Source organism: Pyricularia grisea (assembly GCF_004355905.1).
Source record: "Pyricularia grisea strain NI907 chromosome Unknown Pyricularia_grisea_NI907_Scaffold_4, whole genome shotgun sequence".
NCBI classification, from domain to species: Eukaryota; Fungi; Ascomycota; class Sordariomycetes; order Magnaporthales; family Pyriculariaceae; genus Pyricularia; species Pyricularia grisea.
The window spans coordinates 323,187-339,552 of NW_022156718.1; the positions used below are offsets into that span (position 1 = coordinate 323,187).

Consider the following 16,366-nt stretch of genomic DNA (forward strand, 5'->3'; position numbering starts at 1 on the left):
TCTGACCACCTGTTGCTCGCCTCGATCTGTCAAGTGGAAGAGAGGCAATTCCCGCCCGTGGGGTTTGCAGGTGCCAACCAGCCATCGGCTTTTCTTTTTTTTGTGCTGAATATTTTTTTTTCTCTCTCTCTCTCTCTCTCTCTCTTTGTTGCTCCATAATATCCGCAAAGGTGCTATATTATAGGTTGCCGGGGGCGTGCAAAATTTCATGGTACCCCCTGCCTTCTTGAAGCCCAATATTTTTTTCTCCGCCGTTTTGATCGCTCAATTAGTCTTCAGAGGAAACCCTATCAAGCCTTGAACAAACGATTGCTTCCTGGTTTCTTTTCCTCCTTCAACTTCAAGCATTCCCCTGGTGATTCTCATTATTGTGTACTCGTGATACCCCTTTCCGTTTGCAACTTATTTCGCTGCCTTTCTTGCCAGAGGCCCGTACTAGCGATCTACATTTGTATACCAAGCTTGAGCTATCTATCTCCCGGGGTTTTCATCTCCCCAATTCGATTACTCCCACATCCAAAACTCTCACCAAAAATTGACTGCTAGGATATACCCTTTTCACCACGAGAAACTTCACAAAGCCCCCCCAAACAAACGACCCACAGCTTGTGACGTCTCTGGTTGTTGTTTACACTCGAGAGGGGCCTGGTTTCTGCGCTGTTCCTGGGCTCAGGTGGAGGCATTACTGTTGATAAGACCATCAGGCCAGGCTCTCTCGCAACCTGCTGGCTTGCAGAGGCCTCAAGCCTTCACAAGGTCACTAAAGAATGAGCTTCGAAGATGTTTCCTACTGTCCGACGCGGACAAGTGCATGGGGTGGTGAGGTTGCCGTAAGCACATATGGCGAGCCACAGTACGCAGACTACTCAAAGGTTGAGTACTTCCAGCCGTCAGATGCAGAGGATGATCAAAAGCCCATAGACCAGAACGGAGACGGACAAGGTGAGTAATTTTACGGCCTGTGTTTACCAAGCTCAGTCAGCTGAACGTACACTCTAGATGGAGGGATACCGGCAGGGGAGGATGAATGGGCAACTCCCATGACGGCAACCCAGAAAAAGGCTGCCAAAAAGGCAGCAAAGAAGGCAGCAAAGAAAGCCGGTGCCGAGGTAGTACCGGAACCACCCAAGGCCGAGGAGCCAGAGGTTGTCCCGGAAGACGAGCCAGCAACGCCAGGGAAGAAGAAGAAATCAAAGGGCAAGAAGACCGCCGTTGAGGAGATGCCCGCTCCTCCAGCCGACGACGGCGAGACTTTGGAGAGTTCAAAGTCGAAAAAGAAATCAAAAGGCAAAAAGGGCGCCGAACTTTCTGAAGACGAGGACGATAAGAAGGGAAAGAAAAGCAAGAGCAAGAAGTCTGGCCCCGATCCTTCACCTGAGGAACCAAAGGAGCCAGCCTTGGCCGCTGGTGAGGACGAGTGGGACGAGCCCAAGTCAAAGAAAAAGTCTAAAGGAAAGAAGGTTGAACCAGAGTCTGCTCCGGTAGAGGAGGCTGTTCCAGAGACCTCTAAGTCAAAGAAAAAGAAAAGCAAAAAGAGTGCTCCTGAGCCAGAGCCAGTGCTACCAGCGGAAGAGGCAAAGGCCAAAGACGAGGATAAGGAACCTGCTGCTGATAAGCCCTCAGCACCTGCCGAAGAGACCCCGGCACCTACCGAGGAGCCCCCAGCACCTGCCGATGAACCCCCAGCACCTGCCGATGAACCCCCTGCAACTGCCGAGGTCACTACACCTTCGGCTGATGAGGTCGTATTCGAGGAGGTGAAGAAATCAAAAAAGGATAAGAAGAAGAGTAAAAAGAAGGCATCCGAAGAGCCGCCGCCACCACCTCCTGCCCCGGTCGAGGAGGTGAAATCCTCGAAAAAGGATAAGAAAAAGAAGAGCAAAAAGGGTGCATCAGACGACACTCCGCCCCCGCCGCCTCCTCCCCCACAAGAAGATGCAGCTCCAGCAGCTCTCGAAGCAGAATCGGCTCCCAGCACTGTAGAGGAGCCGGCCACTCAACTAGCCGAGGAAGCACCTGCACCCAGCACCGACGAGAAGTCAGCAGATGCGGCCCCTGCCCCAGAACAGCCACCAGCGGATGCTGAGGTCGCCGTCGACCAGAAAGCCGATAACCCTACTCCCGAAGAGGCAGCCCCACCAGCAGATGATACACCTGTCGTGCTAGAAGCTGAGAAAGATGCCACAGCCCCCGAAGAACCAGCTGCGCCAGCTGTAGAAGCAGATGCTGCACCAGTTGCTGACAAGGATGCTGTTGTCGAAGAAGCGGCAGCAACGCCGGCTGCTGATGCGGAAGCGCCTCAAAAATCAGAAGAACCTGCCGAAGTACCTGTTGAGAAGAGCGCTGACGCAGCTGTCGATGCTGCTGACACTCAGATCGCCGACAAGGCAGCCGACCCGGCCGGGGAAGAGAGCGCCCCAGCTGCTGAAGTACCTGCGCCGTCAACTGCAGCGGATCCACTTGTTGAGGACGGACCGACTCCCGCTGCTGAGGAACCGGCATCTGAAAAGCCCACAGAGGAAGCTGCTCCCATTTCCGAGGCAACGACAACGGAAAAGGCTTCAGAGGATGTCGATCCCACGGCGAAGACTGAAGCTCCCGCAGTGAACGAAGACGTAGTTCCGCCTGCCGATGCCGATGAAGCTGCCCCGGCGACCGTCGAGGTACCAGAACCTTCTAGTGCAGAAACAGCAGTCGATTCAGCCATCAAGGAGGAAGTCCCCGCCAGCTCAGAAGACGCGACTCCAAACAAGGCCGAAGATGCAGCACTGCCCTCGACTACTGAGACTTTACCGGCTGCGGACGATGTTCCTCCACCCGCCAAGATCGACGAAGCCTCTCCGCCCGTTGATGAACAGGCAACCTCGAAAACAGATGCCCCGGCCGATGAGGTGAACAAGGAAGAAGCTCCTGCAGTTTCAGACAACGCTAGCGCTGAAAAGGCCGAGGGACCCGCATCTTCGATCGACGAACAGAAGCCCGCCACGGACGCTCAGGAGCCCGGTGTTCCGGAGACTAATGATGAATCTGACACTTCCAATGACGCGGCTGCTCCAGTTGCTGAAGAGTCTACACCTGCAGTAGTTGCAGAAGCCCCTCCGGTTGCTGAAGAGGCAGCAGCGACAGTACCAGCTCCCGCGGAGGAAACCCAGGATGTAGCCGACGAGGCTGTACCTTCTGATGTCAAGGAAGAGAGCACCCCTGCCCCTGTGGAGGAAGCCCCTGCGATTACTGAGGAAGCGCCAAAGGACCAGCCAGCCGACGTCGCTCCCCCAGCAGAGCCAGAGTCTGTAGCACCCGCGCCAGCGAAGGAACCCGAAACGGAACCATTACCGCTTTCAAACAAGGATAAAAAGAAGAAAAAGAAGAAGGGAAAGTCAGGCACAGCGACTCCCAAGGAAGCCGTGATTTCATCTCCGCCACCTGAGCCTGAAACAAAGCAAGAACCAGAGCCTGAGATGAAGCAAGAGCAGGAGCCTGAGACTCAGCAAGAGCCGGAACCCGAGCCCAAGCAGGAACCAGAGCCTGAGACTAAGCAGGAACCAGAGCCTGAGACTCAGCAAGAGCCGGAACCCGAGCCCAAGCAGGAACCAGAGCCTGAGATGAAGCAAGAGCAGGACCCTGAGGCTAAGCAAGAGCCGGAACCCGAGCCCAAGCAGGAACCAGAGCCTGAGACTAAGCAGGAACCAGAGCCTGAGACTAAGCAGGAACCAGAGCCTGAGACTCAGCAAGAGCCGGAACCTGAGCCCAAGCAAGAACCAGAGCCTGAGATGAAGCAGGAACCAGAGCCTGAGCAGTCCCCATCTTCCAAAAAGGACAAGAAAAAGAAAAAGAAGAAGGAAAAGCTTGCTGCTGCCACAGACGAGACAAAGAGCGCGGGTACTCCCTCGCCCGCGGAGCCAGACCTTGTCGAGGCAGCGCCCGTGGCAGCAGAACCGGTTGAAACACCTCCCACCGATGCCGCAGCCGTTGAAGCAACACCCATCGAGGCAGCACCAGCCGAGCCAAGCGCTGCTGAGGCGAACCCAGCGGCAACAGATGCAGTAGATGTGGCACCAGTTGAAATGGCTCCCGCCGAGACAGCGCCAGTTGAAGCAGCATCCGTTGAGGCAGCAGCAGCTGAATCAACCGCAGCTGAGGCGGAGCCAGTGGCAACAGCTGCTGTAGATGTAGCACCGGTTCCGGTTGATTTAGCGCCAGTAGAAACGGATCCTGCCGACGCAGTTCCCACCGAGGCAGCAACATCAAAGGCGGAGCCCGTGGAGGCTGAACCCGTGGACACATCTACTTTAAATGTAGCTTCTGCAGAGCCAGAGGCTTTAGTAGCACCAGTAAAGCCCGACACAGAAGAGCCTTCTCTTTCATCCAAAAAGGACAAGAAAAAGAAGAAAAACAAGACTGTGGCTGATGTGGCTCCTGATGAAGCTGAAGCTCCTGCGGAACCAGACACTAGCGTCGCGGAAGAGGCGGCGACACCATCGAAGAAGGACAAGAAGAAAAAGAAAGACAAGGGCGTAAATGCAACCCCTGTCGAAGCTGCAACTCCAGTTGAGGAACCAGAACCGGAACCGGCAGTGCTTTCCAAGAAAGACAAGAAGAAAAAGAAGGGCAAAGGTGCATCGGACCCTGAGCCTATCCCAGAAGTCCAGCCTCCCGTTGCACAAGAAGAGGAGATACCAGCATCCTCGAACAAGGATAAGAAGAAAAATAAGGACAAGGGTACGGCCGACACTGAGGCTGAAATCGGCAACGAAACCAGTTCTCTAGCAGCGCCAGAGACCCAAGAACTCGGCGACGAGACCAGCTCTCCAGCAGAGCCAGAAGTCCAAGAGCCCGAAGAGAATATGACGGAATCTTCTAAAAAAGATAAGAAAAAGAAGAAGAAGAAGGACAAGGCTGCTGAATCCGAGCCCGTCGAAGCTCCTCCACCTCCCAAGGCGGAAGAGTCCGAAGAAGACTTGTCCGTGACGTCCAAGAAGAAACCAAAGAGCAAGGACAAGGACAAAGACCAGGACAAAGACAAGAAGAGCAAAAAGGACAAAAAGAGCAAGGCCGGCAAAGCGGTCGCAGCTGCAGCGGTTATTGCACCTGCAGCAGTCCTTACCGCAAGCGCCCTTGAAGCCGATGAGCCAGAAGATCCGCAAGTCGCTGATGACAGCGGCGCAGTGAACGGAGAGGAACCGGCAGATCTTGCAGAGGATAATGTGCCGCCAGTGACAGACGTTCCGTCTGAATCTGTTGATGTAGTGGAAGCTCAGGAAAATGCTACCGCAAACGACGCCGTCGACGTAGCGACTGGTGAGGAACCGGCGGAGTTGGCTGCTCCTGACGAGAGTGGGTCTCCCGTTTCAGCCGAGAATGAGCCGCCGACCGCGGCACCCCAGGCGGATGATTCTGCTCCCAAAGACTCGGAGGTCGATCCTTGCGAGCCGGAAGCGCCAATCAAACCAACAGATGTGGAGAGCGATGTTATGCAAACCTCGGAGGCTGTGTCAGCAGACGCACATGAACCTGAGAAAGATACCACCGAGTCCTCAGAAGGTATACCACCATCCGATTTGCCTCCCGATTCCGAGCAAAACGTAATGCCTGAGGACGCAGCAAATATCGTACCTCCTACAGAAGAGCTTGGGAGCGGTATGGCAGCTGATGAAACTCTTGAGAAAGCTGCCGAGGCCCCTGCCGGCGATGAGCAGGTAGCTGCGAAAGCCGTTGATATGGCGGCGCCTCAAGAGGAGGCTGTCGTCAAAGAAAACAGCCTCGAGAATGATGCAAGTTCACACCAGCCAGTCGCAGAGGCTGAACCTGCTTTGGTCGATGTTGTTTCTGAGATTGAGACCGAGGTGCCTTCAGCGGAGCCCGTGAACCTTGAAGAGATTGTCGTATCTGAAGAAGCCCAGCCCGCAGAGCACAACGATGACCAAGCACCTGTCCCTGAAACCAGCGATGCTGCTCAAGACAAAGTGGCCGAGACGGCCGAGGCAGGTGACGAGCCTGCAGGGGAGCCATTAACAGCAGCAGAGCCTGCAACTGACCCTGAGCCCACCTCTGACACCCCAATGGTGGACGAACCGACAGTACAAGATGATGCTGCACCAGCAGCTGATTCCTCAACTGACAAGTCCGAGATCCTGGACGAGGCTCAGGATAAGGCGGTTGATGAGGCACCTGTGGAAGCCCTAGATGCCGAGTCTTCTGAGCCTGTGTCAAACGATACCTCTACGGTTGAAGCTCCTGATCCAGTCAATGTGCCGGAATCATCTACCCAACCAGAGGATGAGCCAGTGGCTGTAGCGGGCGTAAGCGAGCAGCCTGAAGCGGGAGCAGTCGAGGAGGCATTAACGCCAGTCGAAGAAACGCTGGCCGAGCCGGCAGTTATCCTCGAGGCCGGCAGCAGCGATCCCGACGAAGCAGTCAGCTTAGACAAGGCCCCTGAAGGCGACGTTCCTCCTGCAGATGAGGAAGCCGAACAGGAACTTCCAACGGAAACTGCGGATAAGCCTGTTGTCGAAGACAAAGAAAATGCCGCAGCAGAGACGTCTGATCAGCCCACAGAGCCAGAGGCTGATGCAGGCGAAGTTACTAGCGCTGATACTGAGCCAAAGCTCGAGACAACTGAGCCAGCGGAGACTTCCTTAGAAGCAGATGCACCTAAGTCTTTGGATGCTGAGGCAACTGCATCTGTCGTTGCGATTGGTGACGCTAGCGAGCAAACCGAACCTGCAGAGCCTGCTGAGATCACTGAACAGCTCCCAGTCGTTGATACTGTTGATCAGACACTAGAGCCGGCCGACTCGGCTGAAGCTTCTCAGGATGTTACAGCTACCAACGACCAAGCCGCCACTGAAGCTGATCCAGGATCAGAGGAGCTACAAGTCGAGCCGGCTGCTGTTCCGGCAGAGGATTCCTCCGCAATTACAGCAGAAGCGCCAATCCCGGCTGAGGATCTTGCTCCAACTGTAGATGCTACTGATTCGCAACCGAACGAGACCGCTACTGACCAGGCCCCTGCAAGTGACGAGGTGCCAACCGTCGAGGAGACCAAAGAACCAAGTTCAGAAGACGTCAAGCCCAGTGAAGCTGCGGTCGCCGCAGAGGCTGTTGATCATTCTGAGACATCTCCAGTAGACGACACTCAGGATACTTGTGATGATCAGCCGACTGCTCATGAGAGTGCCGCAGGCGCGAGCAAAGATGAGCCAGCCACTGAGTCTGTTGACCTTGGTGCAACCGCAGTGTCAGATGCCCCTGCAACGGAGACTGTCGATGCAGACAAGGACATGGCGGAGAGTGAACTCGCCATACAACCCGCCACAGATGATGCCATCGCCGAGCCTGTTATTGAGGAACCGGCTGTCGAAGAGCCGTCGGTAGTCGAAGATACAATCGCAGCGGTTGAGCCCGATCCTCAGGATGTCACTGCAGCTCCAGATGAAAACCTCGATGATGCTGTCGATAAAGCTGTCAATGAGCCTGCACTCGCGGATGCCCCTGCAGACACCCAAGCTTCTGAGGGGCAGGAAGAGAGCCCGGCAGCACCCGAACCGGCTACCACGTCAGAAGAAGTTGAGGCTACCGCTGATCAAACCGTTGCTGTCCAAGAGGCCCCAGAGCCGATAGTCGAGGACTCCATTGCGCATATCGATGGCGATAGCCCTGCGGAAGCCGACGTGGAATCAAGCACCAAGGTTGACGCTGCCAACACTGAAGCAGAAATCCTGGCTTCAGCGGAGGTTGAAGAAAACAAAGAGCCAGAAACTCCAGCTGCCGAGGCTGCACCGGAGGTCGCAGCAGAGTCCGCGCCAGAGCCTGAAGCGGCGGCTGATGTGGACGAAGGTGCTGCCAAAGAAGTGGGCGACAAGTCACTTGATGCTTCTGAAGCAGTCCAACCCCCTGTCGAGGTCGAAACTGTTGAGCCACCTGTTGAAGCGGATGCCGCGACCGAGGAAAATGCTACCGATGCCATCCCTGAGGAACCTTCTAACACGACAGACCCTGTTGCTGAGGCTGCTGTCGACAGCGTTGAGGTTAACGACGCGGGCGCTATTAGCCAAGAGGTTGAAGATGGGCCAGCAGCAGCTGAAGCAGTTGCCAGCGAGTCGCTGGTCGAAGAAAGTAAAGCCGTCGAAGACCCAGCTGCTGAAGCTGAAGTTGAAGCCGCGGTCGAACCCGCAGTCGTCGAGGAACCTGAAGCTTCCGAAGAGTCCCCCATTGACGAGACAGTTGTTGACCCAGCTGCAGCAAGTGAAGGCGGAGTGTCTCATGAGGAAACCATAGATAAAGATGCAGCTGAAGCCGCTGTGGAAGCAGCCGCTGTCAGTGATCTGGTTCAGACGGAAGCACCAGAGGAGACAGCGGCAGGAGAGGAAAGCATTGATAACAAGGAGACTCAGGCTGAAGTCCCGGTTCCGGCCCAAGAGCACGAACCAGAGGCCGACATTGAGGAACCGGCAGAAGCCGCCGAAGTCGTGGAGGTGCAGGCAGCCACAGAGACCGACGTTGAGGAATCGGCAGAAGCTGCCGAAGCCGTGGAGGTGCAGGCAGCCACAGAGGCCGAGTCGCAGGCGGGTCAAACCGCCGGCGAAAGCTTGCCAAGTGAATCCGAGCCCGAACCAACTCCCGACGTTGCCAGTGCGCCAGTTCCCGCCCTGACTGATGAACCCACCTCTGAAGATGCTCCCGAGGGAGAGGCTCGTCAAGAAACTGTGGAAGACGATTCTGTCGAAGAGGACGAAAAGTTCAACGCGAAGGATTCAGCAATAGCAGCCGGTGCTGCAGCAGCTGTTGGGGCAGCTGGACTAATGGCCGCACGCGCGATGTCGTCCAAGGACAAAGGCGAGCAGTCCGAAGCACAGCGCAGTGTCGATACAGAAAAACCCAAGAGGCCGACCGTCAAGCTTGTTAGTTCAGGCACGCAGACCGATATTGTACGGCCCAGAACTCCATTCGGGCTTACGGCAACCGGCTCAAGCGATCCGATCAGGGCACCGACGCCTGGTGTGGTGCTCCCAGATCTCAAGGACGAACCTGCTCGACAAATGAGCAAGGCGAGGAGCCTGAGAAGACAGCGTAAGCTCTCCATCCAGAATGCTGAGGAGATTGTTGCCACTGCCGTCATCCTCTATGCCACTTGTGATGTTCTGAGCCCCAAGGGATCCCCGCGCTTGACGCCTACCGGAAGCCCCGTCCAGGGTTACGGATGGTGTGACGTGGGAACAAACCCTTTCTCTCTGAGTCCAGAGAGGTCAATGGCGGCGGAATATCCAGTGAAGAGGAGCAGGGACCGTGACATGGACCAGGCACTTCGCGATTCCGTTGCTGACCTCTTTGCAGACGATAAACGATCTGTGGCGGACCCCGAGTCTCCGCGGACACCGCGCAGCGGCCATCACCATCGTTCGAGCCACCACTCTTCCCGATCAAGCCGCACTCCCAGGGAAGACCGAACCCCCAGGGAAGAACGCACCCCAAGAGATGAGAATGGCGACGAAAAGAGACACCATCGTAGGAGCCGCCCCGACCACCATCGCGATGCTTCGGGCTCTATGTCTTCGCCATCACACAAACCGAGACGCCAGGATAGTGGATATTCGGAGGAGTCCCACTCTCGGAAACACCGAACTCCCGAAGAGCAGCAAGAGTACGAAAGGCGTCGCGCTGAGCGTCACGCTGCCCGCTCCGCTGAGGAGCAACAGGAACACGATAGGCGGCGTGCTGAGCGTCATGCCGCTCGTGCGCTACGTGAAAAGGAAAGAGGCCACGGTTCACCCACGCCGACTCCTACCTCCCCGCCTGTGAGCACCAGCGGCGACAGAGCACGGTCGAGGCGACACAGCCACAGGTCTGCAGCACGGGAAGAGATGCCACCACCTCCACCGCCAAAGACTAGCTTATTCGGCTCGAGCAAGAGTCGTCACTCCAAGCCTGCTGATGGTGTCGATTATTCCTATGGTACGGGTGACATCCCGCCTCCTCCTGCTCGCAGCAGCAGCATGAGGAGAGATCGAGACCACTCGAGTTTCCCTCCGCCTCCGCAAGAACCCCTTCCGGAGCGTTCACACACCACCAGGTCGCGGCACCGATCCAGCCGCGCGACTGAAGATGCCAACACCTTGCGCAAACTGGCAAAAGCCCGCGAAAAGGTAGCCGAGGAGGCTCGGCGTGCCGCTGAAGAGTCCGGCTCGGGGAGGTCCTCCCAAGACTTTGCACGGTCGAGGCGGACCTCTCGGGATGCCGTGCGTCCCGTGCGGGCAAGCTACGAGCATTCGGCTCGCGAGAGCCCCACAGTTCGCTCGATTGACAAGACCAAGGACGACCTGGAGCAGCCGCGCGAAGAGGCGCTTCACCGTCGGACTCGGTTCGAGAAGAGGGAGCAGCTCCAGAGGCGGGCAACCACTGCAGGGCGCGCGGAGCGTGATAAAGAAGAGATAGCAGATGCTGAGGAAGAGTCTGATCACGTCAAGGACAAGAAGGAGAAGAAGGGAGGCTTCCGGTCCGTGTTCAAGAGACTGTTTACGTCGTGATGAAAGGGAGAGATTTGACACGATTTACGAGTTTTTGTTTTTGAAGCTTCATTGTTTATTGAAGCGGATCATGAGAAGTTTTGGATTTATTCACGGTAATGATTGGGATGATTGTTAGGATGTACGCAATAGATTGTTTGGCTTGATTACGAAAGTTATGGAATTACATGAGATAAATGTTTCGAAAAACATTATTGTTCATGACCGAATGGGTTGAAATGCGTTTTGTTTGGCACTACATGAAGTATACTGGTAGAGTAGACAAACCGAAAGATTGCAAAAACCACACCTAAGACTCAACCGTTACAATGTTTGCGGAGAGTAGTAATAATTCTAGAACTAAATAGACATCTATATTAGCTCACGGCTCGGTCGGGTATTAGCGCGCCAGTTGGAGGAGAAGAGTCAGTAGATCGATCGTTAACCCCACCATGTTGTCACCCCTTAGCGTCAAAGGTTCTTTTGGATTTGTGCCTTGGAAGAAGTTTACCCAAGGTTTGTTGTTTACTGATTTATCAGTTGAAAAATCCCGCTTTGTCCAATTTTTCCTTGTACCCTGTCGAACGGACCGTTTGTTTACCTCCTCGTATACTCACTCGTAGTAGAATTCCTTTTCGGTTGTTTTTACCTCGTGTGCTTCGTTCCAAACCTAGCAACAGCAACAAAAGGGTTTGCCAATACAACCCGCTCGAATAAGTTAATAAACTTGACTCATCACACAACTAGTAATCAACATGGCGGACGGCAAGCGGGCGGTGGACTCCAGCAGAGGTATGCAAATCACAAAATATCACTGGTGTTTATGCAAGAAGAAGAAGAAGAAGAAGAAAAAACCAGCGGCGTGACTGACATTATGAGATCACGACGGTCCTCTTTCCAGTCTGGACAACATTGATAACAAATCTGGACTATCTGCCTGGACTCTTGACGCTGGACCACGCACTCCGGAAGCACAAGTCCAAGTACCCGCTCGTGGCACTGTACACGGATACCTTCCCCGAGTCAGGTCGCACGGCGCTGGCGTCGCGAGGCATCGCAGCGCAGCGCATCGAGTACCTGCTCCCGACCAAGTCGAGCCGGGACTATAGCGAGGACCCGCGCTTCTACGACTGCTGGAGCAAGCTTACGCCCTTCTCGCTTGAGCAGTACGAGCGGGTGGTGCAGCTCGACTCGGACATGCTGGTTCTGCAGAACATGGACGAGCTGATGGAGATGGAGCTGGACGCGCCCGAGGTGTCGGCTGCGGGCGGCCCCGACTCCAAGAGGGTGTTCGCCGCCAGCTACGCCTGCGTCTGCAACCCGCTCAAGCGTGCGCACTACCCCAAGGACTGGGTTCCCGAGAACTGCGCCTTCACGACCCAGCATGGCGAGCCAGACAAGGCGCAGGTCGAAGGGGCGGACCCGGCAAAGGTACCGCTGCCGATCCTCAACGGCGGCCTGCAGGTGGTGAACCCGTCGCGGGTCCTTTTCCAGCAGATCGTGGAGCACATGGAGGACAACGCAGCCTCGCTCGACTTTGCGGACCAGTCCCTCCTCTCGGAGCTCTACAAGGGCCGCTGGGTGGCGCTGCCGTACGTCTACAACGCACTCAAGACGCTGCGGTGGCCCGGGGTGCACGACGCCATCTGGCGCGACGACAAGGTCAAGAATGTGCACTACATCCTGACCCCCAACCCGTGGGATCAACTGGACGCGGAGGGTAATACAAAGAGCGAGGAGGAGACGATGGGATGGTGGGCCGAGGCGAACAAGGAGAGGCGGGAGGGTGAGAAGGCAAAGGGTATTGACGATGGTTTTTAGGTTTAGTCTAGACCTAGTTCTAGTTGGACTGGAAGAAATGTGTTCGGATGGGGATTAACAAAGGCAAATCAAAGATAAAAGAAGGGAAAAGAAAAGCGAGGAAGGGCTCAATGCTCGGTTTCGCTCATCTTCTATGCATCTCCAACTTGACGCGGTAATGATATGATTGATATGCGTGATGCTCAGAATGGCGTAGTGGGGCACCAGAGAGGGGCAGTTTCCAGGGTACTTACACTGAGTTCAGCTCCTCCATCTTGCTTGCTAGCATGCATCTCTCTTTTTGTAACGTACTCGAGCAGATCTGGACACGAAATCGTTTGGAATAAAAAAAAACGTTTGTTCATATCTGATATTGTAATCGCTCACGAGGAATTAGATCACAATTCACGGAAACAAGTAACTAAATCGGATCGCAACGGCAAGAACGGCTGGCTGTTGATCATGTCCGGGATTCGGAGAGCAAGCCATGCTGGCAGTTGGTACACGCAAAGCTCATCCAAGCTCAACACTCAACTGGATGAATGGCTCTCCGAGGTACCCGACAAAATCAACGAGAGCGACGTGCCTATCAAAGGAGCAAGGGTGATTATTGCACCGTAAGTTTCCTAGGTATTGATGTTAACAAGTCGACGGTCCCTCATGTATTTGTTGCCCTGACGTCATTGTTTTGAACTCTCTCTGAATACCTATGTCTCATCTCACCTACTTTGTCACCTCGTATCATTATGAAGCTCCTCTAGCACAACTGGGCATCTTTGATTTTTCTCATTCCAGCTTCGCCAAGTCTTCTCGTCTACCTACTTACAATAAGCCACTTCAACATCACCCACTACCAGTCATGCCGGCTACAGCTACTCCGGACCCTGCGCCGCCTGGGCCTACAAAGTCTTTGACGTCAGCGCCGCAAAGCGGATCTTTGTCCTTGGGCCGTCACATACGTATTATCTTTCCGGCTGCGCCTTGACCACCTACGCTACCTACGAAACGCCACTCGGCAACCTCCGGGTGGACCTCGACACGGTCAAGCAGCTCCGTGACACGGGCAAGTTCAAGGACATACCTCGCGACAATGATGAGGATGAGCACAGCCTGGAGATGCACCTGCCGTACCTCGCCAAACGGTTGACACAGACGTTCGGTGGCGGAAGTGACGGCGACGGCGATGCCTCGTGGCCGCCCGTCGTGCCGATCCTGATAGGCGACAACAAGCGAGACGCGGAAAAGGCATTTGGGGAGCTGCTGGTGCCGTACCTACGCGACCCGAACAACGCCTTCATCGTCAGCTCCGACTTTTGTCACTGGGGTGGCCGTTTCGGCTACACCAAGTACACTAGCGACGGAACAGTCGGGGGAGTGAGGAGTCTCGGCAGGGCGGACCGGAACTTGCCGGTCCCGATACACGAGGGCATACGGGTGTTGGACCACCTCGCCATGGACGCCATCGAGACGGGGAGCCACGACGCCTTTTACGATAACCTCAAGGCGACGGGGAACACGGTCTGCGGACGCCACCCTATCGGGGTCGTCATGGCTGCGCTGGAGATGCTGAAGAAGGAGAGGACTGGTGGTGATGCTGCCGCGTCGGGTTCCAAGAAGGGAGATGGCGTCTTCACCTTTGTCAAGTATGACAGGAGCAGCCTTGTTGAGGATGTCAGCGATTCCAGCGTCAGCTACGCTGCGGCCTATGCAGTGATTTGAAGCGACGACTTGGATGCTGATGTCGAGTAGTTTTTTGAAGCTGGTTCTGATCGCTCCTTGAATTTTTTTTATATTTTTTATAGGAAATCAATAAAAAAAAATCAGATTTACCTTATACATTTGTTGCCTCATCTTCAACAATCACGTCGCGGGTCTCGGAGACATGACGTTGGGGAAATAACGGGATAAGCCGCTGTTGTGCTACTAGTAAGTCTAGTAGAACGGTGAGTAGATCAGGGATGATATTTGCCAGGAGTATGTTTGAGTAGATGGAGATCAATTCTGGAGCACGACAGCCCCTCAGCTATAGATCATAAATAGTTCGCGGAGATTAACTCAAACCGCCTGAAGCTGCTTGACCCGATCCCAGCCGATTTTGTCGTCAAGGCCGGTTTGGGGGGGGGGTTCTCCGATTGGAACCTGCCGGTACGGCCGGTATGCAAAACCACCGACCGCACATTACCAAGCTCATGCTTGTTTGTTACAGTAGTTTTGAGTACGGAGTAGGTAAGATTGTTGAGCATCCAAACTTTCCCAGGTGTCTTTGTGCTTTTTTCCCACAGCCTAGGCCAGATTAGTAAATTGTAGGTAGGATTTTAGCTTGGTTACCTTAGCCTTAGCCTCAGCCCTTGACTTGTTTTTTGAAGCTAGCCGATCCCTCCCATCATGGTTCATTCCATCCCGTGGCATTAGGCGTTTTTTTTTTTTTTTTTTTTTTTTAAATGCTTCCCTAGCTTGTCGCGGGCGCTGCTGACATGTGTGTGGCTCAACTGCACAATTGTCAGCGCCCCGTTGGCTGCGCCTGGACAGGGCAGAGACGAACGCAAAGTTGGGTGTCGGTACTAAAGATTGGGTGCCAAAAAAAGAACAAGGTTGGGGGGCGCACCTGCAAAGCTGACCGCAATGACTGACCATCAAATAATGGAATGCTTGTCAGATCTATTTAATTCGTATACGTAAGACAGGCAGACATGGAATTGCCGCATGCAGAATGGACTTTTTGCATTGGTGCATTGATTGGCTAGTAGTATAGGTGGTATAGTACGTATCCTGCCTATGCGGTACTCAGTAGGGTTCTAGGCAACTTATATGCTTATTACCTACCTACTATTCTAGAACTTGGTAACAAACAATGTAGTTACTTCTTCCCGTATGTAAGGAGTACCTAGTCTGCATAGTGTTGATGGAAATCGCCAGCATTCCATGTACCCGTGATTGACTGGGTGCAGTTTGTCCAACGATTGAGCCTGTCGATCCATGTTTTGAAACCGCCTGAGATGGGCGGGCTCTGGTCCCGCAACGGCCTCAAAGCCATTTATTTGTCGTCTGCGATCCAAGTGAATGCCAAATCCCTGCACGATTCAGCGCCAACTACTGGCAGCCCATCAACGACGTCAGCACTGTTTTTCGTAATGTATGCGATTGTGCTTGGATATTCCAGCTCACAACGGACGATGCATACATAGGTGCATAAGGTCCCTGACCTACATCCTAAGGTGAGTGAGTGAGTGAGTGAGTTACTCACTTCACTGCACATGTACGAGTAAGAAAAAAACAAGGCTAGGTGGAACACGAAATTGAACAATGGAGAGATCCAAATCAATGTAGCCCGTATTGACCATGATTTTCACGGTACACCGAAATTTCAATCCTCGCTCTAGCTTAATTACCTATCTGTCAACCAGGTTAGAGATCACCGCCCCGCTGATCGGGTAATACTTTCTTCTTTCTGTTGTGTCTCTCATTTTGGCCGCCCAAAATCCAGGTGGGGCGGTATTGTGGAGGTCCATGCGGGTCCCGGAAGGCAAGCGCTAGGTCAATAGAAGTCTGTTCACTTCACTTGCTTTTCACTGGCCAAAGACTAGGCGGTGCAACGGAGACGCAGCCAAGAAGACCCTTGCACGGTCTTGTCTCGAACGGGCGAAACCCCCTGAATGCCTGTGGATGGAGAAGCGACCGACCCAGGCCAAAACCGATGGGACCGACCATAAGCAGGATGCAACAGCTCAATTCTCTGTACCAGACCAACCTAAGCCACCCACACACGACAAGCCGCTGGCGCGTATGGGTGTGGTGTGTTGCTCTGCGCCTCCGTGCTGCCTGCCAGTCAAGAAAAAAAAAAAAGAAAACAATTTCTCCCATCCTGTTAAGAATGCCATCTATTCTTTAATTTAGATTATCTCCCCATTTCTTTTTCAAATTTTTGTTTTGTTTTCCCCCCCTTTTCTACGTAATACCATCCTGTCGACAACCTACTGGTACGCAGGATTTTGGCCATTTTTTCCACAAACCAAACTGGAAATAACCCAGTTCAGATCAGACCAGACACAACAGGACTTACATCA

The 16,366-nt window shown here is 54.2% G+C and overlaps 4 protein-coding genes across 4 annotated transcripts; all 4 read left to right on the top strand.

The window, feature by feature from the left end:
- Positions 1-767: 767 nt before the first annotated feature.
- On the top strand, positions 768-10,523 carry PgNI_06817 (uncharacterized protein; the record flags this gene model as incomplete). Its single annotated transcript, XM_031126837.1, has 2 exons — positions 768-942; positions 1,000-10,523. The coding sequence occupies 2 exons, from the start codon at positions 768-770 to the stop codon at positions 10,521-10,523; spliced, it is 9,699 nt and encodes a 3,232-aa protein (XP_030981326.1).
- A 502-nt stretch (positions 10,524-11,025) lies between these two features.
- Positions 11,026-12,469, top strand: PgNI_06818 (uncharacterized protein). The gene is made up of 2 exons (XM_031126838.1): positions 11,026-11,294; positions 11,404-12,469. Exons 1-2 carry the CDS (start codon positions 11,258-11,260, stop codon positions 12,321-12,323), a joined length of 957 nt encoding a protein of 318 aa, XP_030981329.1. The 5' UTR covers positions 11,026-11,257; the 3' UTR covers positions 12,324-12,469.
- A 187-nt stretch (positions 12,470-12,656) lies between these two features.
- Positions 12,657-14,403, top strand: PgNI_06819 (uncharacterized protein). The gene is made up of 2 exons (XM_031126839.1): positions 12,657-12,919; positions 13,160-14,403. The coding sequence occupies exons 1-2, from the start codon at positions 12,765-12,767 to the stop codon at positions 14,019-14,021; spliced, it is 1,017 nt and encodes a 338-aa protein (XP_030981330.1). The 5' UTR covers positions 12,657-12,764; the 3' UTR covers positions 14,022-14,403.
- Positions 14,404-15,298: 895 nt separating this feature from the next.
- PgNI_06820 (uncharacterized protein) lies at positions 15,299-15,737 on the top strand (the record flags this gene model as incomplete). The annotated part of the gene is made up of 3 exons (XM_031126840.1): positions 15,299-15,435; positions 15,488-15,517; positions 15,707-15,737. 3 exons carry the CDS (start codon positions 15,299-15,301, stop codon positions 15,735-15,737), a joined length of 198 nt encoding a protein of 65 aa, XP_030980796.1.
- Between the last annotated feature and the right edge of the window lie 629 nt (positions 15,738-16,366).

Bases quoted from the DNA above. Each gene is read 5' to 3' on its own strand.
- PgNI_06818 (XM_031126838.1), top strand. From the start codon at position 11,258: ATGGCGGACGGCAAGCGGGCGGTGGACTCCAGCAGAG. The intron at 11,295-11,403 runs GTATGCAAATCA...TCCTCTTTCCAG, and splicing joins GGCGGTGGACTCCAGCAGAG to TCTGGACAACATTGATAACA.
- PgNI_06819 (XM_031126839.1), top strand. From the start codon at position 12,765: ATGTCCGGGATTCGGAGAGCAAGCCATGCTGGCAGTTGGTACACGCAA. The intron at 12,920-13,159 runs GTAAGTTTCCTA...ACCCACTACCAG, and splicing joins GCAAGGGTGATTATTGCACC to TCATGCCGGCTACAGCTACT.